This window comes from Lytechinus pictus, chromosome 2, assembly GCF_037042905.1.
Source record: "Lytechinus pictus isolate F3 Inbred chromosome 2, Lp3.0, whole genome shotgun sequence".
Lineage (NCBI taxonomy): Eukaryota > Metazoa > Echinodermata > Echinoidea > Temnopleuroida > Toxopneustidae > Lytechinus > Lytechinus pictus.
Window position 1 is genome coordinate 52,251,848 of NC_087246.1, and position 24,836 is coordinate 52,276,683.

Genomic DNA, 24,836 nt, shown 5'->3' on the forward strand with positions numbered 1-24,836 from the left:
TTTACTAATGTTTCATATTACTACTTTTTTTAAAATCATTATATTATTATTATCATTGTTGCTGTTGATTTTATTGTCGTTATTATCATCATCATCATCATCAAAATCATCAAAATCATCATCATCATCATCATCATCATCATCATCATTATTATTATTATCACCATCATCATCATCATCATCATCATTATTATCACCATCATCATCATCAAAATCATCATATCATCATCAATATCATCCTACCTGGATCTTGAGAGCTGTAGGAATGCTGCCTTGATGGCCGGTTGAGAGATGAGATAGACCAAGAGAGTCAAGACTCTAGCAGCATCGGCATTACATGGTCTTTCCTTGTTACTACCTTCATCTCTGGGTTCAAGGCATGACAACAGAGCATGGAGATAGGACCTGGAACAAACAGAAGAGGAAAACTAAGAGAAGTAATTAAAGAGCTCGAGCTCGTTCCTGCGGTGACGCAACATTTGCTCCTGCGACATTTGCTCTGGTCTTATACCTCAGAGGGCATAGGTTTAGAGTTAGGATTGCCATGGAGTTTTTGGTTCAGAATAAATTTTAGATAAGGATTAGGGATAGTTTTTGGATTTTAGGTTTTATGTTTGGCTTAACGGGCAGATTTTCCATCGGAGTAATTGTCGCCGGAGCAAATGTCATGGAACCATCCCTGCACAAAGGACATTTTGGCTGTGTTTAAACGTTGGCCATCTGGTCCCTAAACAAATAAAAAATCTTCATCGTAACAGACTAATAACAACACTCATATGAATTAGGTAGAATTATACGGAATGCGGAGTAGCACCTTCTCTATTGATTCAGTTCCTCCGCTGTTCAGAGATCGGCGTGCGACATTTTTTCATTACTACACAAAAGAAATGTAACAAAGTTACAATGAAAGGCAGGATGTCCTCATCTTGTATTGCTATTTGTCTAGCACATGGTGATCAAGATGACATTAAGCAGTGCTAATGCAGGTGTAAGAAATGGCAATGGATGTAGCTATTCTACTTATTTGAATTTCTATGAGCACACCTAGCCATATCCCTTACCCAATCACTGTTTCGCAATAATCGAACAAATAAACCTAATCCTAAAATTGTGATGATCCCATTAAACTGACCTGATGACCAACAGAGCTGTCGAGCTAGCTACATCAGCCAACTGGCAGCTGAACCTCCTTAGGAAATGATGAAGGAGTGGAGAGCTGGACAGGGAGAGCTGTCCAAGAATCTTCTGAATGGACGCAGTCTCTGAGTGGAGATGAAGGCTCCATAGACGACGGAGGTTGAGGGCCTGCTGTACTTCCGACTCAGATAAACTCTTTAATATGTGAGAATAGATTTGAGAGTTGGTTTTAACTATTGAAACATTGATAACAGTTCTTTAAAGAGATATCCCCAAAACTCATAAAAGATTATGAAGAGTCATTTTCAGAATTATCACATGGTCATGGTAATAGAAACCCTTCTGTTAGATTTAAGATGGCGAGTTGGATTTACCTGACTGGAATAAATGCATGTGAATTTTTGTAAAGTGTAAAATAAAGAAAGCATGAATTCATTTCTTCACTTTTGTAAACACATCTCTATAAAATGTAGCGGTGTTACACCATCGTCTTTCGAGACAAACAGATACTACTACTATACACATCCCGAATGGCATTTTCAATCACCACTGATTATTTTATTTTTCCTATATTCTGTATCAAGCAGAATACAAACATAAATGTGTGTTTAGCTGAAAATGCCGAGATTAAACATTGATAAGACTCCGAGTCACATGGCCATCAAAGCTTTTGTCATTATAAAATAACAACAATATCACAGAATATGAACAAGAGGTGGATTATATCAGATCCGCTACACCCTACAATAGGTACCCTGACAGACGGATTACCACAATAATATTTCAAACTAGTGTCTTACCATATGAAATGCATTCGCAACTATGGTGGCTTTAAGAGTAAATCACATACCTCTTGTGTCTGCATAGGAAGTGGGAGTGGCAGCAACTCGCAGAGAAGTTGTAAACCACCAATATAGGCAAAAGGAGCCGAAGGGATGTACTCCAACAATGTGTGCAGCATCCTAGTCCAGCAACTCTTGGCAACGTCTGTAGGTAGAAAGGGACAATTCATCGTCATTTGATAGTCTATTTAGCAGTCAGTAATAATATTTCTTATATGCTAACTAGGATTCTGTAGCATTGACTTGCCCCATTTTTAGCAGAAGCTATACTACTATGTTTGAGGGCAATTCCATTGAAATAATAAACCAGTTTGAAGTCAGACTCACATTTTTCTTGATTCTTACTTCACTTAATAAACTACTCAAGCCATGATAACTTGATTGAGGATTATACCTGTCATATGAAGCACAAAGCAAGGATTTTTTTGTGTGTGGGGGGGGGGTGAAGAAACCATTGGTTTTACCTGCTTCTGTCTGGTCCTTGATCTCTCCCATGGGCTTGGTGAAGGTCATGAGAATGTCAATGATACCAATCTGAATGTCGGATGCTGTGTTGCTAAGGATGCCGCTGGTAGGAGCAGAACAGATGACGGTGTGTAGGAGGAGCAGGTTGTTCACCAGACGTTCATCACAGTACTGCAAGTATATTGATGATAAAAGAACATAATGACGTCGGGACCTGGACTTGCTACGGAGGCAAATAAATCTGGACTCTGTCACATAGAGCTTTGCAATCAATGGTTAATTGGAATGACCAATCAAGCTCATTGTTACATGCACATTCTGACCAGGAACCAATCAGAATGTTTGCACTTCATCACGAACCATTGTATTACAGGGCCCTGAATTATGGAAGGCTCAATTATAGAATGCCAAACACTTTTTAATTCTACATGACAAAGCATGGCACTCAAGAAATGACATTCACTCATGTATACATCGTCAATTTAAACTATCGGTGTGCTCCTCTTGTTCGTCAACTTACACCCGTCTAGAGATGAAACTGTGATATTACTGACTTTGCAGATTTAGTATTGATTTTTATCACCCAAATTTAGGGGCATCATATGCAACACACAATGTAAAGTAATCATTCCAAAGCATTTATACTTTTACCAGGACTCATTCCAACTGGAATACACCTACAATTAAATTGCATTTAGTCTATTTTAGAGGTACAATTTTAAGATGCAAAGGAATGGTATTGGAAGCATGTAAATTGTATCTGATTCATTTATTGCAAGTGAACAGATAATTAAAACTTAGAAATAATTTTTTTATATAGATTTCAGTACCCATTAGAATTTATGTTGATAAATGGACACAAATATCCATTTACTACAGAAGTAGACACTACAAAAGTGAATTATCAGAAAAATTGTATTCCCTTTATGGATAATAGTAGGCATACATATTAATCAAGAAAGAATTAAATACAAAGTTCATCCACGCTTTACATATTGTAGTCCCACAAAATCTTTATATTGTTGCAAAATACCTGTGTATCCGTGTGTTGTAATAACTGTGTTAGCATGCTCTTGACAAGCTTCAGTAGACAAAGAACAATGCTCTCTAGCATATGGGTGTGGCCACTAGCAAGACTGATCCCTTGTTGCCATGGACGCAGCATGTAATCAGACACTTTCTGTAAGTATGAGAAGTGGGAAAGGGTCTAACAACAAGTTACTACAACCACCTGGGTAATGTGAAATATTACATGTAAGATGTGCATTTCGTAGCTTGTTTGAAAATAGCAAATACTGTTCCTGCAACAATAATAATAATAAAACAATATAATAATAATAATATAGGATTTGTATAGCGCACGTATGCACCTTGCTAGGTGCTCAAGGCGCTCCTATATTACCCCGGCTAAGCTAGTCTACCGATTCCGGTGCGCACAGCTTTTTGAGGATTACTTCCTGCCGGTACCCATTTGCCTCACCTGGGTTGAGTGCAGCACAATGTGGGTAAATTTCTTGCTGAAGGAAAACACGCCATGGATCGGAATCGAACCCACGTCCTTCCGATTGAAAGACGGGAGTCTTAACCACTAGACCATGAGCCCCCTCCACCCATAATGGATACGAATCAATAAATTTGACAAGATTTGTCAATGCCAACCAAGAATTGGAATTTTGAATCAAAATCTGAAGGAAAAACAACAATAAAATTCTTCAGAGAAGTTGTTTTTTTGTCCATTCAAATGGAAATAATATAGATTTGACAGATAGAACACACATACCTTCATACAAGTAGTGAAAGCTGACAGTGCTCCTGATGTAAACAGCTGCATTGTGGCAACCTTGTACCTTAGGTCAACTTGTAGTCCTGAATAAAAGAAAGAGAAGAGGCAAATCTGAATTTTCATGGTACAAACCAATAAATTGTGCATACAATATGAAATAGCTTCCATTCTCTTCGGCTCTACACTCCACTCTCCTCTTCCGTCCTCCATCCGTTCTGTCCTCCAAACCCCCTCTTCCTATAATAATACATCCACGTGTCTGTTGGGAGTGTTTCATAAACATTTTTGTCTGACAAGTTGTCAGATCTGACAACTTTCCTTCATTGTGATTGGTTGAGAAGCACTTCTACTATAGTAACTGTCTGATGAAATGGGACTTGTCGGATAAAACTTCTGACAAGACTTTTCATGAAACGGTCCCCTGGTTCTCTAAAAATTACACTCTATCGCTATCCCCATCATGATCTACCAATCACTTTCTAATCATCTTCATACATAACTTTTCATTCATTTCATTCTCATCAGTTTTCATGATAATTAGATTTTTCACCACCTCATATCAACGCATCACCTGTGATAACCTCTTTAGAATCCTACCTTTTTCAGTCATGACCTTCGGTGGGCAAACTACATGAAGCAATGTCCTCAGACATGTAAGGATCCCAGGAGCTATGTTGGTGAGATTACTTGTCATTTGGGTCATGTTGTGATTGAGGTATTCAACCATGCTACCGATGCAGCTAGCGTCTAGCTTGATTGTCTTCAAAGGCTCCACCCACTTGTGAACAACTAGATCAAAGAGAGAGAGAGGGGGGGGGTGAACTTTATGAATATTGATTAGCCTCTCAATACTACATGAAATATTTGTTTACAATGATATTTACATTCATGAACCGGAATACTGCTTTGGTGTTATATATATGTAATGCTGTTTCCTTGTCGTGTACATAATTCTATGATAAACAGTATAAAACGTAACTTACTGGTAAACTTGCATCATTGGTACCTAACATGGTAACATAACCAACTACCAATCATAATCAAAGCTTCATAGGAAGTTGCCACTGACAACAATAGCATTAAATACAACATTTTTACTATAATGTAAATAAATATGAACTACCTCCAGTGATATTCCAACCCTAGCTATCTTACCCATATATTCTTCTTCCAAGTTCTACTTTTGAATAAGGCATATCTATGTATGAGCGTATGTGGAGCGTTGTGGCCCAGTGGATTAGTCTCCGGACTTTGAAACAGAGGGTCGTGGGTTCGAATCCCAACCATGGCGTGATTTCCTTCGGGAAGAAATTTATCCACATTGTCCTGCACTTGACCCAGGTGAGGTGAATGGGTACCCGGTAGGATTTTTCCTTGAACGCTTTAGCGCCTATTAATATGGCGGCTCAGCTACAGCCGGGGTAATAGTATGATACCAAGTATCAAAGCGCAACTGAGTATATGCACATAGTAACTGCGCTGTATAAATGGACATATTATTATTATGAAAAACATTTACAAGCTGGGTAAAACAAATCTTGAACAACAAACTACTAAACCTACCGAACTCGACTGCCGCAAGGATACTTGCGCCTGGGTTATCTTTACACACATCAATGGTGGTAAAAGACATAAACTTACTGTGTTCTTCTGTGCAGCTTTCTAAGAGGGCAGCAACATTCTTATGCATGAATGGAATGTCTTCAGAGTATTGTACAACGAACGTGAGTAGCTGGGCTGCGTAGCCATAGGTTGCAGTCTTCTTGCTGGTCAGCAGGACTTTCTCATCTCCTGGATAAGGCAAGGCATAAAAACGAACACACTTGATTTACTTCTAACTTTAACCAGATTTCTCAGATGACCTTGCAAGGAAACCCGAACACATCCTCATTGTCAGTTCACACATAAAACTTTATTTTTATTACAGAACAGTTGCCCAGTAAGTTCAAATCAGAAAAGACATCCACTTAGATTTTATCATGTTTAATCACATGGAAAGTCAATTTTAAAGCATAGAATATGCCCTCCTTAACCCTTGCACCTCCACTTGCCCTTTTAAATTTTGGTACATAAAGACTGGATAATGTCAATCTTAATGCAGCATCATTCTAAAATTCAAAGCTCACAAAACTGTAGTGTAATAGCTCTATAAACACTTTAATTGTGCATTTACTATGAGATGTCAGATTTAACCTCTCATGCAAAATGCATTTTATAGTATAATCTAATATTTCATTCAAAAATAAATTCAAACTTTAAAAATTACTAATGTTTAGATTCACCCAAACAAGATACAAGCTTTGACAACACCAAAGCTATTTTTTTCAAATCTAATTCTTACCTGCGTCTCTTGTTTCCATGAGATGAGCAAGAGGCAGAAGACATTCCAGATTATCAGACATACAGAAAACCCTAGCCAAGGCCTGCCTGCCGTGGGGGCTGCTCCCCGCCATCATGTATGCCCCACTCAAGGCCCCCAGCACTCCCTCGTTCTCGACCCGGGTCAAGAGGTCGTTGGAGGTCATACGGTGCTGTTTGACGAGGTCAATGAACTGTAGTGCACTCAAGGTGTAGACGAGGCGGAGTCCTAGCTGCTGAAGGCTGGTTTCAAATTCAGTGGATTCCTCATCGTCATAGTTACTCGTGAGTGCTTGGAAGAGGGTCTTGCAAGTTTCAACTTCAGTGAACATGTACAGGAGACCTGTTTGGTGGTGATGAAGATACATTTTTAATAGATGTTCATAAGAATAAATGGACACCTCGAAAGATGCTATTCTGAAAGGCTGAGCCCAAGTTGTCTAAGCAATATATGTATCAACTATTTTATTTCACAGTGAAGATCGAATCAGATGTGGCTCAGATTTGATGTACAAATGTGAGGAAGGTCTCCAACCATAGTAATTCATGTTTGATCTTGAAATCCTTTCTTGATTTGTTGTAGTAGAAATCAACTTTTTTTGCCAGTGTTACAAGGACATCCAATTCTTATATCATTGGCAAAAGATTGTCTGGTCTGAAGTTGCAACACTCATGATGTTTAATCAGTAAACCTTTGTGGGACACCATTATTGCTGAAGTAATCATTGGAAGATATTTTCCTACTTTAAATTTTTCAATTCTAGCTGTTCACAATTACACACATCTTCACGTAAGACTGTATTAGAAGATCCAATGGAGTTGGAGTGAATTTCATTTAACCCTAATCCAATTTTGACAATATTACAAACTTTGCATTCAGATACTCTTTGATACCAAGAATTTTAAAGAAGAAAGAATGAATTCTGACTTTAACCGACGTTAACAAAAAACAATTAGAATCTAATTTGGAATCCAAGAACAGGGTACCAGTGGTGCGAAACATACAGTAGAGTTTGGATTCTAAAAGGGAGGGGGGTGGGGCGTTATGAAATTTGATTGTCCCAAAATTGCTACATATTCTGATTCATGGACCACTTTAATCTTACTATGAAAATGAAGTGACAATTGACCCCTCCCCCTCCTTACCATTACCCATCCCATACTACCAAAAAGTGATGACTCAGAGCAAAACTGACAACATAGCATCTCTATCTAGCCATATGACACTACACTGATAGTTCCTTTGAGAATAACATGTTATTGTGATACATTGTAATGTACATCCTCTTCAGACAATTCCTTTCCAAAAGCTACTTCATCCACCACCCAGGAGTACTATTAGTATGGACACTGTCCAGCTTACCTGGCCAATGGTCAAGTATGTCGGTCAGGATCTCACTGATCATACTACTCAATGTCTCATTGGATGACGTGACAGGACAGGAAAGCAGGAGCAGCAGGCTTTCCAACAGACTTCTGAAGGTGGAAAATGAATGAACAAGACAATTTAATGGCATGTCTTCATATTAGTACATGTTTCTTACCAGGATATTACTGATAATGATAAAAATACTTATACAGTATTGCACTTGACTGTCTACTGGCTCTACAGTACATGAAACATGGTTACCCTAGCTTTAGCAGAGTGTATCTGTAATAAACATTCAGGATGCATGCATTACCTACTTTATTAAGGTAAGGAAAGCCATTGTGCTTTACTTGATCCAAGAGTAGTAAATGGGTACCTGGCAGAAATAGCTATTCCTTACGATGCAAGTGCGCCAGGATTTGAATCAGTCTTCCTCTTCAAATAACTCATCTTTTTTGCACTGTTTTATAGAATAGCCGCATGCTTCGGGACATTTCATATTTGAATAGGTGGGACTAAACAAGAAAAATAAAAGACTACCTGTGTTTGAACATATGGCACATGACAGGCCATGGATCTGGTGCTGGTAGACTGTTGATTGTTACCGAGGTAGGGAAGAATGGTAGCTTGGTTTGAGGTTGAACCTGAGTACAAGTCAAAGTAACATATATGTCAACTTTACTAATAAATGTTTACATATTTTCATGACACCACAACAAGAATTCCATCTACCTTTACTAAATTAGAAAAATATTCATCACATTTAATAATCTGGAATATGATTATTTTTCCTCCTGTTTCACTACAGACATAAAATATTTTGATCTCTCTGCTGCATTTCACACCATGGTGTTTTTGTACATTGATGATTAAGGCTCCAAAATATGAGTCATACTAATCATGATCAGCTAAACAATGAACAAACTTTGACTATACAATCAAATTGGTGTAATTTGATTGAATTTACATATGTGGGAAATGTCAGTTCTGAGGCAATTTTTTTTTAAATAAAACAATGTAAGATAATCAGCCATATTCTCATTTGTCTACTCCTAAAAAATATCGTTTGAATGGCAGTTCAGATAGTCTTGAAAACCTGTCTTTATAACAATGACATTGTATGAAATGCAGTACAGAAATTCCTCTCCAAATTGTCTTCTAAGCCATGCACCAAACGAGTAGCCATCTCCCCTGCAACCATTGGTCTACACTTACAATTGACTGAGGAGCAGTCCGGATGATCTTGAGTAGCTCGCTGAGGAGCCCGATCACCTTGTCGACGTCGCCGCAGCTGATGGACGATGCGTCCCCATCCATCCTCTCCTCCTCCAGGCTACTGGCGTCGACGGTGTCGATGGTCTCCTCCACAGCCTCCGTCTGGGTTTTGGCATCGCCCTCTTCGGCGTTCTCTTCATTGCCCTGATAAGAGCCTGCTTCCATCTCAGCCTCTGGAGCAGGCACTCGGTCAGCAATGCTGAAACAGCAAAACAATTCATGACTTTTCTCTTAGAAATCCCTCCAGAATATACATAGCTATTAGTCAGCTTTGTAGGGGTCTGATTCTGATGATCAAACCTAGGTTCAAACCTAGTCTAAACCAGCATTTTAGACCTCACTTGGACCTCACTATGGAAAGCTGTGTTTCATAATACTTCTTCCATATCCATGGCAAAGATATTATACATTCATTAATATTCATATTTTTCCATTTTTCTAATTTCATGACACGCTGCAGGATTAGAATAATTTTTACTTGGTGAAATTCCCTGCTAAGAACTGGCTTCCATCTCTGCCTCTAGAGCAGGCACTCGATCAGCGATGCTGGAACAAGCAAAACAATTCATGACTTTTCTTTTAGGAATCCCTCCAGCATATACATATCTATTTGTCAGCTTTGTAGGGGTCTGATTTCTAGAAGGTATTCTGATGATCAAACCTCGGTTCAAACCTAGTCTAATCCAGCATTTTAAACCTCACTTCTATGGAATGCTGTGTTTCATAATACTTCTTCCATATCCATGGCAAATATATTGTACCAATTCATTCATTAAAATTCATATTTTCCCATTTTTCTCATTTCATGACAGGCTGCGGGATTAGAATAATTTTTACTTGGTGAAATTCCCTGCTAAGAACTGGCTTCCATCTCTGCCTCTGGAGCAGGCACTCGATCAGCGATGCTGGAACAGCAAAACAATTCATTTCTTTTAGGATTCCCTCCAGAATATACATAGCTATTTGTCGGCTTTGTAGGGGTCTGGTTTAATGACTTAGATGGTATTCTGATGATCAAACCTAGTCTTAACCAGCATTTTAGACCCCATTTCTATGGAATACTGTGTTTTATAATACTTCTTCCATATCCATGGCAAATATATTGTATCAATTCATTCATTAATATTCATATTTTCCCATTTTTCTCATTTCATGACATGCTGCAGGATTAGAATTTTTACTTAGTGAAATTCCCTGCTAAGAACTGGCTCCCATCTCTGCCTCTAGAGCAGGCAAAACGATTCATTTCTTTTAGGATTCCCTCCAGAATATACATAGCTATTTGTCGGCTTTGTAGGGGTCTGGTTTAACAACTTAGATGGTAATATTCATATTTTCCCATTTTTCTCATTTCATGACACGCTGCAGGATTATAATAATTTTTACTTCGTGAAATTCCCTGCTAAGAACTGGCTTCCATCTCTGCCTCTTGAGCAGGCACTCGATCAGCGATGCTGAAACAGCAATTCAATTCATGACTTTTCTTTAAGGAATCTCTCAAGCCATTAGACAGCTTTGTAGAAATGAGATTTAACACCTTGTTGAGATTTGAAGTGTGGGTGTGTAGTTTAATTCAGATTGATAGACTTTCAGGAATAGAGAATATTATCAAGATATAAATGGTTGAATACCATTTATTAGCCCTCCTAAGGAATGATGAAGCCCAACATTGCAATCTATCGAGGATTCTTGTTCATGTTCAACAAATAAGTTGACTGATTTTCAACATTTGCACTTCTATCAAGAAAACCAATCCAGAAATAATTATCCCAACTAACGACTCAGAGTTGTATTCTGAAGGCCTAAAAATATATCACCCAAGGTAAGAATGAAGTTAGAAGATTTTTTTTTCTTCTGAAAACGGTCATCCCTGCTTGAACATTCTTGGCCTCTGCAAAATAAACCAAAGGTGATATCTACATACCTTTCTGAAACCTCCTTTAGATTGGTCAAGACTTCATAGAGGTGAAGCTTGCTGAGAAGCACGGCTGCAGCAGTCACGACCCGGACAGTCTGCTCTGAGAGAAGGAACTTGACCATCAGTTGGTACCCTGATGGGCCCTCCTTCTTAGTGTCTTGGTGTACCCCAAGGAATCTCTCAATGCCCACCTGCCACTTGGTGGCGCTGTCCATGGCTGCAGGAAATGAATCATCATGAAATTTAGACATTAGAAAGTTAACTAAATTAGAATGGTAGGGGAAAACACAGTTCTGCACATTACTTCGGACTAACATGCCGGATGCCGAATAGACTAGCTTAGAGGGGATACATTCATGATGCCAAAAAAAGCATGACTTTGATAAACAAGTGGAATGCCTCTGGCCGTCTCACCTGCATCACGCGATTCAATATAGCAGCAGTGCTGATTTTGAAAACTACTATGACTCGCACAAGATGTTCAGTGATACTTGGTTACTCTTATTTCCACGTTTTATGAACTAGACCAATACACTTAAAGAGATATGATGGCAATTCAACAAATACATGTACCAGCAACGTGGCCAAAGTTCTTTGACCTTACATGACCTTTGACCTTGATCATGTGACCTGAAACTCGCACAGGATGTTCAGTGATACCTGATTACTCTTATGTCCAAGTTTTATGAACTAGACCAACACACTTTCAAATTTATGGCTGTAATTCAACAAATACCCCAATTTGGCCAAAGTTCATTGACCCTAAATGACCTTTGACCTTGATCATGTGACCTGAAACTTGCACAGGATGTTCAGTAATACTTGATTACTATTATGTCCAAGTTTCATGAATCAGATCCATAAACTTTCAAAGTTATGATGGTAATTCAACAGATACCCCCAATTTGGCCAAAGTTCATTGACCCTAAATGACCTTTGACCTTGGTCATGTGACGTGAAACTCATGCAGGATGTTCAGTGATACTTGATTAACCTTATGTATAAGTTTCATGAACTAGGTCCATATATTTTTCTAAGTTATGATGACATTTCAAAAACTTAACCTTAGGTTAAGATTTTGATGTTGATTCCCCCAACATGGTCTAAGTTCATTGACCCTAAATGACCTTTGACCTTGGTCATGTGACATGAAACTCAGGCAGGATGTTCAGTAATACTTGATTAACCTTATGGCCAAGTTTCATGAACTAGGTCCATATACTTTCTAAGTTATGCTGTCATTTCAAAAACTTAACCTCAGGTTAAGATTTGGTGTTGACGCCGCCGCCGCCGTCGCCGTCGGAAAAGCGGCGCCTATAGTCTCACTCTGCTATGCAGGTGAGACAAAAAACAAATATGCTCTCCTCAAACAAGTATTAGTGTATACCTAATTGAAGAAATACATGGAATATTATCAGCCCTTGTTTCAAAGTATTTTGTGAATACATGTAATAATTGAATTGATGAAAAACAATACATATTTTTATTTTACAAATACTTGTCAGATTTGCAAAAATGTGCTTAGGGCTTGTTTTCATTGGGTGATAAGAAAGCAAGAGTGCCTGCTAGTAAGGATCCAATGGCTCAAAGTCCTTTCTGAGGGACTTGGTAATGAGGATTAGTCTATAATAGTGCATACAGGGGTACAAAATGGATGTCAAATCCCAGATTAACCAGTAATACCATTCCCCTCTAACAAGAAACCCTCCACGCCTCATTCATGATATAAATCATGGAATCTTTTACCCAATTACACGGATGAACTCCACAGGAATTTCATTTGCGAATTGCAGCATCAAGTCTGAAAAGCATCATTGAGTCATAAGGCCCTATAACATAAAGCTTAGTGATGATCACAGGGCTGAGTTCTATGATTGAATGCACACAAATATCAATGGAATTGATCATAAATATAAACCTCACAATCAATAGCTGATTTTATTGTTACAGGGTCAAGACATTAATTGCAAAGCACTCACCTTTGATAGCCAGCAGCTTGAGAGATGAAGCCATGTGGTCTGTAAAGATGAGCTTTATCAGAGCTTCCTGAATACCAGCATCCTACAAAGAATACAAACAGATCTTGATTTTATTACAAACCCTTGATGGGCATTGCCAGAAACTCACGTTCAATTGCAATTCAATCGTAAGTCCCAAAATCAAGCATGATGCGGTGTTGCAAGAAAGTCAAATTGCGACTGAATGCAAAACAACTACCAATTCTAATGAAAGGACTTGCACTTGATTAGCCTTCATTTAAGAATGATTGTAATTTTCTAGCAATGGCCCAAACAAAGTTGAACATCCATTTACTTGACCAAATAAAAAAAAATAATACCCCCACAAAGCCCAACAAAATCAGAATCAACATCACGCATTTTCCAAATAAAATAGAGAGCGAATCTCTCTTTGTATCTACCATACGCTTTCTAAATTTAAGAAATTTAAGAAATAAATGTGGGTCTTTCATACATATATATAAAACTTTTGCAAACAACTCCATTATGGAAGGTCAAATGTGAATCTCTCTCAAATTTTAACTGCATCACCTCAAGTAGACAAACATGTATGCGGATATAGATTAACACTTATAACACTCAAACATGTAACAGAAAAAGTTACATGAGATATACAGTGCGTATAAAAAAAAGTTTACACTTAAAAAAATCATATAAAATTATACATTTATAATATCCTGAAGATTTTTCCACATTTTAACTTTGGTACAGATCCATTTAAAGGTAAATGCTAGTTTTGGTAACGATATCAAAATGAGTTTGTACAGAATCCAATGAAATGACTACCAAAGTGTCTGTTTGTATAAATAAAACGTATGTGCCAAAGGATTCTGGAAGAAATTGTGTAATTGCTGAGAAATCAGCAAATAAGCACAGGATTCGGGTAGAGCGTCGGGCCCGACATTCAAAGCAATAATTATACACTGTCCCACGTGCGCTTATCTGTGTTGGGGATCTTCAGTCTGAACATTTTTCAGCATAGATTTCAAGATTTCACAAAGTTCAGTTTATGTAACTGTACCAGATCTAGATCCTCGATGATATACTGACAATTAAGCCTTGTTTTACAGACTTTCTCGTGAAATCAGTGTTTACTGCAACTACTAGAATTTCTCTTTAAGCAAATGACGTTGTAACTGTCGAAAAATATTTCCGCGTAAGTGAGCACCACTTACTTTTGAAAAGTTAGTGAAAAATGATTTGCGCAGAACTTTGAAATAGTTATGCGAATAAAAGTAGACCTTAATCATGAAGAACATGTTGAATTTAGCTAGTAAAATTGATTTGAAGATATCTTTTACCTTTTTAACATGTTTCCTTGCCCAAAACACTTCGAAGAGTGCATTGCGCCCCACCCCACTCCCCCACACACAGAGGCCATCGTGACGATATTTGCTTTACACTGAGCTGTGATTTACATGAAATGGCTTAGGCTTGATTTTCATTTTGTTAATCATTTTCAAGCTTGGAAAAAGTGTGAAAAAGCAAGTATTAAATGAAAAATGAAATGTAAACCCACTTTAAATGATAAAAATTTAGTGGAAAAATGCTGGAGATGTCCGATATAAACTTTTGTTCAGACTTAGTTATGTGCTCAGATCCAGCTGGCACAAAAAGGGTAAAGGTTGTGCTTAAAGTGTTGAAATTTCAATTTGGGTGGCAAAATTGTTACAAAATGCTTGAATGTATCAATTTATTAAAATTGACAAAAAGTGCAATGAGAAATGTATGAGAAATGTTTCGCAGGGTAAGTTTGATTTTGCCCTTTCCCCTTGACACAGCGTGAAAACAAGCATTTCTGCGCAAACAGATTTCTTCGAGCTTTACAAAAATGGACAGTGCTCACTCAAGTGTAACATTCTGTCAAAACTTTTACTTTCATCGGATAGATGAGACCCAAACCCAATATTATATGTGAAAAAATTACCCACATGTTGTATAGTTTTTAATTCCCAGGGCTTTTTCAAAGTGTAAATTTTTTTTTGATACGCACTGTAGAACTTCACATTATAGCATTTATAAAGTCATTTGTATCTTAGCAAATCGTAGTAGCTTAATAAAACATTTCCAAATGCAGTTCTTTCATGTATTGCCAATGTATATACATGAGAGTAATGGCTTTCTGGCAAGAAAAAATATTTCATGAGGAAATTTGTCAGAAAACTGTTACAAGCTACTAAAACCATAATGAGTCCATGTCTGACAAAATAATTCACAAAGCAATATCCAGCAGTCCTCATTGTTTATCTCAGTGATTGGCAATCTCTCTTACCACAAAGATTTTAGAGACAGATGGCCCTAGCTCACACAAGTGACACGTCAGCTTCATGCCAGCCTTCAGCTGTCTGATGTTGACTGCTAAGGTCTGCTTCATGGCTACCTGGTAGTCTAGCGCCTCTAGGGTCCAGCTAATGATGACGTCCAGAGTGTCTTGACCAACAAAGGCCAAGCCAGGGTCAAGGTGGGAAGGAAGGTCTTCAAGAGCTGACACCCATCTATGAATGGTGACAGAATGAAAAGGGAGAAACTTTGAAGTTATGTTATATTTAGATCATAAATGTTTCAGAAATTTCCTTGCCGTCTTTACGTAATTTCTGCACAATCTCACATAATCCTCACCATATTCGTGACAAATAAATTGAAGTAAATTATTAAAGATTCCAAGCCATCTTTTGCACGCTAGATATAATCCAGTGCAAACAGAATCTGCACAATTTCTAACAAATAAAGGGCCTCCCCTTCAGCGGGATCATCATTGGCTTGAAGAAGCCAATTGATAACTGGCAAAACGATGCAATAGTGAGTGGTCTTTCTATTTTTTGAACAACTTTCTTTATATTGTTGATTGAAGCTTTTTCACTTAAATGACACACATCCATCACATCCCGATAAGGACTTGAGTTTTAATATTTAAAGGACAAGGCCATTTTTCCATGAGGCATATTTGTATATATCAGAAAAACGATGGGAAAATTAAAAAAAGGGAAAATTAAAAAAAGGCAAACAACAAATTAAGAAGGCCAATGAGAACAACGTGAAGGCCAGTCAACAGGACACACATCTGGTGGCCTTGGTTCATGATCTTGGCTGTCAAGCCTATGATCAAGCCAAAATAGGCACGCTTGTTGTCCATGTCATAATCAACAAAATTGTATAGTAATATTTTTGTAAAACTTACAATTTAATTGAATGTGCTAATTTATGCATAATTTATACATGAAATCAGAATTTTGCTCTAAATCAATAAATGAAGGTCCAAATATCACACTTTGGGGTTCAGGCACTCTTTGTAGACTTAATATGTCAACCAATATGGAAAAGTATAATAATATATCCAATGTATTTCATTCAGATGTTGTGTTGAAATATTTTGTGACTAGGACTTATCGCACAAAGCTTTCTTACTTTGCATTGTGGTCTGAATCTTTGAATTCCGTAACTATATCTTGAATGATTGTGGTCTCATTGGGTACATCGCTCGCCTGGTCCTCAGTCTTCTGTTTCAGCTTCTCATAATTCGTCATATCAAGGTCACTGAAAGTCTAAAAAACAAATATAAACTTGTTTACTTCATAATTACCATCAAACAAAGTGGCATGTATCTTGAAAAATACAATAAACCAAATATAAGTAGTCCACACTTATTAAGTCATTGACATATATTGTTATAAATGTTGCTGGGCATTTAACACCTTTTATCTCAAAAGTCCAAAAGTTTTGGGAGCAGCACAGAAAATCATTGATTGTAGTATTATAACATGAGAAGCAACCTTCTTTTGCCTAGAACGAGTTCTCTGCAGGAATTAGGAGACTAGTTTTCAGACAATACTAGCCTAAGTTACAAACATCGCCATATGATACAGCTTCTTCTCAGCTGCCCTCTAAATTCTCAAATTTTGAGATGCAAGGTTTTAACAAGGTTACAGTGAAAAATAATCACACATTCTTCAATACAATCAAAGGCAAAGGACATGAAATTTAAGTAGAAAGTGGCAAAAGTTGATTCACTACTAGCCAACAGGACACTGGTATAGTAACAGAACCCAGATTCAGACAATGAGTTCCACATTCCTTACCATTGATATTTACCATTGATATGTAATAAATATTGATTTATACCATCACACAGATCATCCTTATCATCATCACCATTATCATTATGACAATCGTCTTACTCTTTCTAATATCCCCTTGTTTTAAATGTACCTGCACATTGTCAAGAATTCTCCTAATATCCTGTCAATTAATATGTCGTCACAATCTCTATCATTGGTACATGTGCATTACAGACTCTCCCTCTTCCACTGTCCTCCCTTTTTCCACTTCCGTGTACTATCCTATCTTCACTATTAGGCTCTTTCATTTATTATTTTTTATGCTATATTGTGTTCATTGGTGTTCATTGTGGGTTTTTTCACTTTTAAGCTGGTGACATCATATCCCAACAGCTGCCCCATATGCCATGTAATACATTATATATTATAAATTACAGTTCATTACAGTTCATGATGACATTGTGTACATTGGTGTGCCCGCTACAAGCTATTTGTCTCATATGCCGGTATTCTGGGGAGTGTTTCATCAACATTTTCATGCGACAAGTTGTCAGATCTGACATCTTTCTCTGATGTTGATTGGCTGAGAGGTACTGTTACTATGGTAACTGTCAGATAAAATGGGACTTGTCGGATAAAACGTCCGACAAGTCCTTTCATGAAACGCTCCCCTGAAGTCAGGTTTAATTTCTAACTCTGTGCAAAAATTATGTGAAGCCAAAAGTGTCAAAAATTTTATTAAGTTGTATGTTTCTTATATTTACTATGCTCTTTCTCGATTCTTCAATGGTGAAGACAATCATCTATTTATACTTCCTAAACAATTATGAATGATTTAAGAGCCAAATGAACTGAAATATGACATCTCTACTGTTAGCGATTTATGTAACAATTGGCTATCCATACTTAAATCACAACTTTAAACCTGAGTTTAAGTTAAACCCGACTTCAGAATATGGGCCCTAGAGTCTACATAATATTAAAAAAAACAAAATTAAGAGAAAAATATATATATGATAAAACAGTTCTATTAAACAGGAAGTACATACCTTCAGAGGCACCAGTTCATGTTGAAAGGGGTCAAAGGACTGTATCTCTGGCCAGGATTCATCTTCAAGCCCACCAAGGTCAACCCCAGCCAAGAGGAGACCACGTAAGCTATCCACACTGTCTTCCAGCGCTTCCTCATCGCTCAAGATATCCTCATAACCCTGTCCTACACTATCTGTGTCATCGTTTTCTTGAGCAGACTGTCTCTCTCCTAACAGATATAAAATAATGATAATAGTATAGGGCAAATAAATAGATGATTATCTAGTTGTCTATTAAATTGCGCATGGTATATCAACCTGGATTTATCTTTGGCTGCTGTTAAAAGTGCTTGGTGCATTCAATAAATTAATCCTGCCATGTATCCATTTACCTCATATATACATTCACCAGTGCAGCACAATGGTGATCGATTTCTTGCAAAAGGAAATTACAACATGGCTGGGATTCAAACCCATGACCTCTGTTTCAAAGTCTGTAGACAAATCCAGAGGGCCATTACGCTCCACAATAGTATAACATGTAATCATGATCTTTTTAAAAAGATGTAGATTTTAGTACTGGCCATTTGACTTTTATGCCTAATCCAAGACACATCATTTATTTGAAATGTATTGATTTTTCGAGCTTCCATGCAAAATATTCAAAGATAGTATACCACTTCTAGTTCAGACAGCTAATTTTTGCCTCATTATGCTGCTGGACAGAGTACATGTGGAGGATCAAACACATTCAATGAAATCCATTATTTACATATAACACACAAACCTTCTCCCATGGCTTCAACATCCTGACGTGGATACCTCCTTCTCTGTGATGGCACTTCCTCCGGAGAAAGAGGTTCAAACAGTTCAGCCTCCTCCTCTCTCCTCCTTCCTTCTTCATCTTCATCATCAACTCCTGCTCCAGGCCTTTCACCCTTGTCTCCTTCCTCCCTCCCTCCTCCCTCCAAATAGTCCGAGGAGGAATGATCAGGTTCTCCCGGTGGTGTCCTGGGTCCACGATGACCTCTCTGCACCCTTTCCCCTTCCCAGTCATCTTCGTTCCCTTCTTCCCATTCAGGCTCCCAGGTGTCGGTCAGCTCCCATCCCTCGCCTCCGTCCCCATGCTCTGGAGCGGGTCCGGCTCCCTCTGCCGCCGGTGGTATCACCCAAGGATCCGTGCTTTTCCAGTCCCCTCTTCCCTCCCCCTCATCCCTTGGCCACATGTGTCCTTTTCTCTCGTCGACCTTAGAGGGGTCCTCCCACGTCTCGACTCCACCCGTTGCCGGGTGGGGTGGCGATGGAGTCCTAGGCCCCTTCTTGGGAGGTGGGAGGGGTTGCGGCATGGGAGCTGGGGCTGGTATGTGTACTGGCTCCGGTACGGGTTCAGGAGGTGGTGGTTCAGTGTACCTGGGTCTCTTTGCATCCTGTTCATGGCTCCAGGAATCCCACTCTGCTGGTTTAGATTGGTCAGGGGCTTGGTGGGGCATGGGTGGTTCAGGAGAGATGACAGCCTCAACTGAAAAATTTTCAAAAAGTTCACGATAAACCAACAGTTTCCTTTATGTCAACATGTCCCTCATCAAATGAAAATTTTAAATATAAAACTACACCCCAATTTACTCACATGATAACGAGGTACTCTGAACAAAAAACATGTAAGAAAAAAAAAAGTTTTATGTGATTGCCAAATCATGAACAAAAACTTCATGAGTAGCAGTTCAAAGAAGAGAATAAAGGCCATTTCTCAAAAGAAAATAATAATATTATACATAACAAACAATACAATAAAAACAAATTATACATTAATGAAGGGAAAATCTGACTCTGGTAATTACATAAGCTGTGTAAAAGAAGTCAAATAAAAAACATCACCATCTCATCACCATGTGATCACCTATATGCTTCTCTAATTTATTTCTTTTCCTCTCAAACAACTTTCAATTTCGATTGTTTCCCTAAAGGGATGCAATTTTGACAGAATTATCATAAGCATAATATTTCATATATTCTGCAGTCCTTCATAATTGTGTAAAACTGGGGAAATATTAAAGACAGTATACTCAAATTTTCAAATAATCAAGCAGATTAAACAATCAAACAACTAAATATGAACCTTCAGTTTAAAAACTTACAAAGTCTACAAAACAAGAAAATCAAACTGACTTACTTGGCCTTTTAGTAGGTGGGGGAACCTGTTTTGGTGGTGGAGGCGGTGGTGGGGGAGGTGGAGAAGGGGACCTCTCTGGTTCTTTACCCCTTGAAGCTAGCATACCTAGGACCATGAGGGTAAGCCGCCCGTACCGACCCCTTACCACCATGCTCTCAGTCGCAACCTGCAGGTAGGAGTTACATTATTCTATCAAAATTACAATACGCTTCACAATAATATAGCATATAGAATACATCACTTATCTCATTTTAACAAATATACATGAATAATTATCATGTTAATCACTGGCATAAATCCTTGTGTCACCACACCTAGATTGTTAATGGGGAATGATCTATCGTTCCATCACCCCCCCCCCCCCCCCACCAACTTGAATAGCATGATATCACGGATTTACGCCTGTGATGTTAATTCACACAACAACGTATGAACTATATTCATACATGAATAAATGAAATGAATATTCATAATATTAAAAAAAAGAAATGATATACATGTACTTCAGTAAAATATTCTGTTATAATTTCAAGTTTATAATCTTCTACATTTTGAGCAGTAAATAAATGAAAGTGTACCACACATACATGTAACAGAAATTATCCAAGTCGATTCAGTTTCATTAAATAGATGCTAATGTATACCCTTTCATTTCTATTATTTATGTACATACTTATTTGGGTGAACTTGAAGTATGACATAACACGCGTCATTTAATTTTCTTGATGCGATGATAATACTGAAAATAACTCATAAGGCTACACATTTATTATTTTCCTTCAAATATAAATTTTATGCAAATTATTTGTGTGCAGAAATATAAATAGGAGTCAAGGCAAAATGTTTGTAAGTTCTGTAATTGCTGAAAATAGTGACCATGTCAAGTTGGACAAAACAAGAATTCAAACATGTTGGTCAGATGTACACTTATCAATTAATGGAAACTTGGGGAATTGATTTTCCCAAATTCCATATGAATCGCATGCATCCATGAACAGAGCTGCTACATGACAATTCAATAGAATTAGATATGAGATTTTACCTGATTTTTAGGGATGATCTGAATGTCACTACCCTCCTTGTACTCCAATGTGCCGAGCCTCTCAAATATTGCACTGGAACTCTTCATCTTGTGAACAAAGGTTTCCAACTTAAAGCTGTGAGGACTGGTTTGCCTGACAATTGAAATGGAAATTAATAAGAATCATAATAATATTCTAATTTGTGAAGTGCAAGTACAGCTCTAAAGAGTGCATGTGTGATTTTCTTGCTGTCATTGTATATCTCATTATTTTGTCTTGAAATGCAATGGCATTTCCTGCAGCTTTTATGCAACAAGTTCCTCATAGGCGACACTCCATGATAAAGAGCAAATACAGCGCGTCCCAAAAAAAATGTCCCTCTGACAGAGGGTCGAAATAATTTCAAAATGTGGTAGTATTCTCAATTAAATGTACAAGGGTAGAAACTTCATTTCATAATCTAACTTCTATGAAAATTTCATTGGTCTCGCTTCAGCGGTTTTGAATATACACTTTGTTACGTAACAGCGGTGCATTTTAGCCCATTCCAAGTTTGCAGCATTATTTCTTCATTGTCTATGGCATGTTAACCCCCAATTTTACATCCAGGATCTGAGCATGGACACTTACCTAATCCTATCCAGACTCTTCAAATCATAAACTTGGGCATGTTCAGAAGAACAAGAAACTTTAAAAATTAAGTTTTTTATGATTAACATGATTAAGGGGAATCAGTGCACCAACTTGAAAGAACTTGTGAATGATTGATGAGTAAAATGAGGTGAACAATGAAGGGGAATCAACAAGTTACTCTTTGCGTAAGGGAACTTTACCAGTGAAAAAAAAATTCACTTGACCTCAGTAGCTTATTAAATAAAAAAAAGGGTAATGGAAACGGGAATGAATTATTTTTTGAATTAAGCATGAAACAGACATGACCTGTTGTCTCCATCTCTGTATCTGTTATTATCAAACATGAAATGAACTGTCAAATGCAGTTGTCCTTCAGAACATGCTCAATATTGTGATTTGATGAACCTGTTTAGATCATGGAGATTTCCCTGGTCAGATCAGGGAATTCCCTCATCAGAATGATCAGTGGGAATTGATGATGCTCGAAAGTACAGAACATACAGCATTGCTGAATGCATGTAAACTTGGAATGGGCTGAAAAGCACCATTGTTACATAATAGACTGAGTATTCAAAACCACTGAAGCGAGACCAAAGAAATTTTTATAGAAGTTAGAACATGAGATGAGCTTCCTATATCCACACATTTATTGAGAATAATTCTCAAGTTTGGAAGTGATCCAGCCTCGTATCAGAGGGACATTTTTTTTGGGACGCGCTGTACATCATTGACTCTTTACAAGCAAGTAAGCATAAAAACAGCCTGTGGCTTTTTCCTAGCTCTGTACTAAAATTACGCAAACGAAAATAACCTTTCACGTGACATTGTAAAGCCAATTATCTGAATATTGTTGAATTTTTAGGCCAAATAAAATTTTTGGTCGAAAATAATGTTTTTGTACACTGTATTTATTAAAAGAATTTTTTAAACAAAAATTCCCAAACATACTTTCAGGTGCCATGCACAAGCATTTCCAATGTATATCTAATAATGCTAAGTTTTGCTTACAAAAAGCTTTAAAATGAATAGGAAATTTCATAGTTCACTCATAAAGCAACATGTACTTTTTTTTCAATTAAAGTTGGGGCAAAGGCTACAGAATTTTTGAAATTTTGACTCGATGGGAATGAACTTACCCCATTCCAGTGTCATCATGAATGCTAGGATGGATGCTAAACCCCCTGGGTATCACCCTCACTTCATGGATACATACAGGCATGGAAAACCTTACCAGATCCATGTTCACCTCCTACAATAAAGACAGATATCAGATAAAAACTCAAACGGCTTGAAATTAAGCACAATAATACTAAGTCTCAAAGATGTAAGACAATCGTAAATCTCAAACAAGCATATAAAACTTGGTGAAATCCCCATCGTGTCCAAAATTGGGCCAGAGCTGGGATTCAAAGTAAACTTCATGCTTCTGCATATTCACACAACACACACCAATCTCATTATTTTACAACATGCATTGTCACTTACCACAGAAAAATCTTTGATTTTGACCTCATGAACCTAGATCTGTTCTGACTTTTCTTCTCGAAATACAACTAACCAAAAATCTGTCTTTCAAATTCAAGGAAACACAAGCAACCGCCGAGTTACATTACAATTTTTTCCACATACATCAGGGTGCTACATAACTTGTTAGAAGCACTTGCCCAGTCCGGCAAGTAAATTTCTAAATAGTTGGAAAATACTTGCCCAAAAATACATTTCACTTGCCCGAAAAAAATCCTTCGAAATGTTTTACCGCTTCAAAAGAAAGTACTACGGTTTTGTATACCATTGCCCCTTTCCTCTCTTTTTAACGTGAACTATTGTACCTTGTAATATTTTTTTTAAAAGTTATTTTACCTCCTATGACCGAAATTGGTGTCAATACACCATTTGATTAATTTTCTCTCTCATATATTTTCATGTGCTTTTGTATATGACCGTGACACAAAATAAAAAGGGGAATCACTGAAAATAACTAAAGAAGAAAGAAGGAAGGAAGGAGGAAGGAAAGAAAGAAAGAAAAAGATAAGGTGAACGAATGGGCGAATGAAAGGATGAACGAGAGAAAGAAAAAAAGGAAAGAAAAGAGATGAATGGAGAAGGAAGAAAGAATAAAGGAAAGAAAAAGGTTTCCTTCATTCTTTGAAATTAATAAAGAAAAAGGGAAAGAAAAGAATAGGAAAGGAATGGAAAATGAATTACTGGGTGAAAGAAAGAATGGAAAGAAATAAAAAAGGGGGAAAAGTAAGAAAAAGGGAAGAAACAGAGAATGAAGAAAAAAAGATCCTGCATTTTTTTGAAAGAAAGAAAGAAAAAAAAAAAAAAAAAAAGAAAGAAAGGGGAAAACAGGAAAGAAGGAAATAGCAAAAAAAAGGAAAAAAAGGAAAGAAGAAAATAAAGAATAAAAGAAAGGATGAAACTTTAGTGGAAGGAAAGAATGAAGTGAAGAGAGAATTAAAAAAAGAAAATAATGGAAGGATGGAAAGAAAGAACAAAAAGAAAAAGGAGAGGAAGGGAGAAGAAAGCAAAGAAAAATTAGAGGAAAGAAAAAATGAAGAAATTTTAAAAAAAGAAGGAAAGTACATGTAAGAAAACGAAGGAAACAAAGGAAAATGAACAGAGAGAGAAAAAAGATCGGGAAAGAAAGCTAGGAAAGATTGAAAAGATAGATGGAACAAAAAAAGGCAAGCGAGAAACATAGAAGAAAGGATGAAGAAAGAATAAAAGAGAAAGAAAGAAAAAAAGAAAGGAAGGTAG

The 24,836-nt window shown here is 37.3% G+C and overlaps 1 protein-coding gene across 1 annotated transcript in view; it reads right to left on the reverse strand.

Annotated features, from left to right (window-relative positions):
* The window catches only part of LOC129254009 (protein virilizer homolog), a 45,170-nt gene that overhangs the window by 14,049 nt on the left and 6,285 nt on the right, over positions 1 to 24,836 (reverse strand). The window contains exons 2-22 of the mRNA XM_064095126.1: positions 23,213 to 23,325; positions 21,464 to 21,596; positions 20,422 to 20,587; positions 19,039 to 19,770; positions 18,270 to 18,481; positions 16,571 to 16,707; positions 15,438 to 15,660; positions 13,127 to 13,208; positions 11,154 to 11,364; positions 9,170 to 9,428; positions 8,495 to 8,598; positions 7,949 to 8,061; positions 6,569 to 6,928; positions 5,869 to 6,018; positions 4,825 to 5,016; positions 4,225 to 4,310; positions 3,478 to 3,624; positions 2,444 to 2,615; positions 1,988 to 2,124; positions 1,133 to 1,332; positions 244 to 405 (exon numbers count right to left, since the gene is read on the reverse strand). Coding sequence (XP_063951196.1) covers positions 244 to 405; positions 1,133 to 1,332; positions 1,988 to 2,124; positions 2,444 to 2,615; positions 3,478 to 3,624; positions 4,225 to 4,310; positions 4,825 to 5,016; positions 5,869 to 6,018; positions 6,569 to 6,928; positions 7,949 to 8,061; positions 8,495 to 8,598; positions 9,170 to 9,428; positions 11,154 to 11,364; positions 13,127 to 13,208; positions 15,438 to 15,660; positions 16,571 to 16,707; positions 18,270 to 18,481; positions 19,039 to 19,770; positions 20,422 to 20,587; positions 21,464 to 21,596; positions 23,213 to 23,325 — 4,091 coding nt within the window. The remainder of the gene's footprint in view (positions 1 to 243; positions 406 to 1,132; positions 1,333 to 1,987; positions 2,125 to 2,443; positions 2,616 to 3,477; positions 3,625 to 4,224; positions 4,311 to 4,824; positions 5,017 to 5,868; positions 6,019 to 6,568; positions 6,929 to 7,948; positions 8,062 to 8,494; positions 8,599 to 9,169; positions 9,429 to 11,153; positions 11,365 to 13,126; positions 13,209 to 15,437; positions 15,661 to 16,570; positions 16,708 to 18,269; positions 18,482 to 19,038; positions 19,771 to 20,421; positions 20,588 to 21,463; positions 21,597 to 23,212; positions 23,326 to 24,836) is intronic.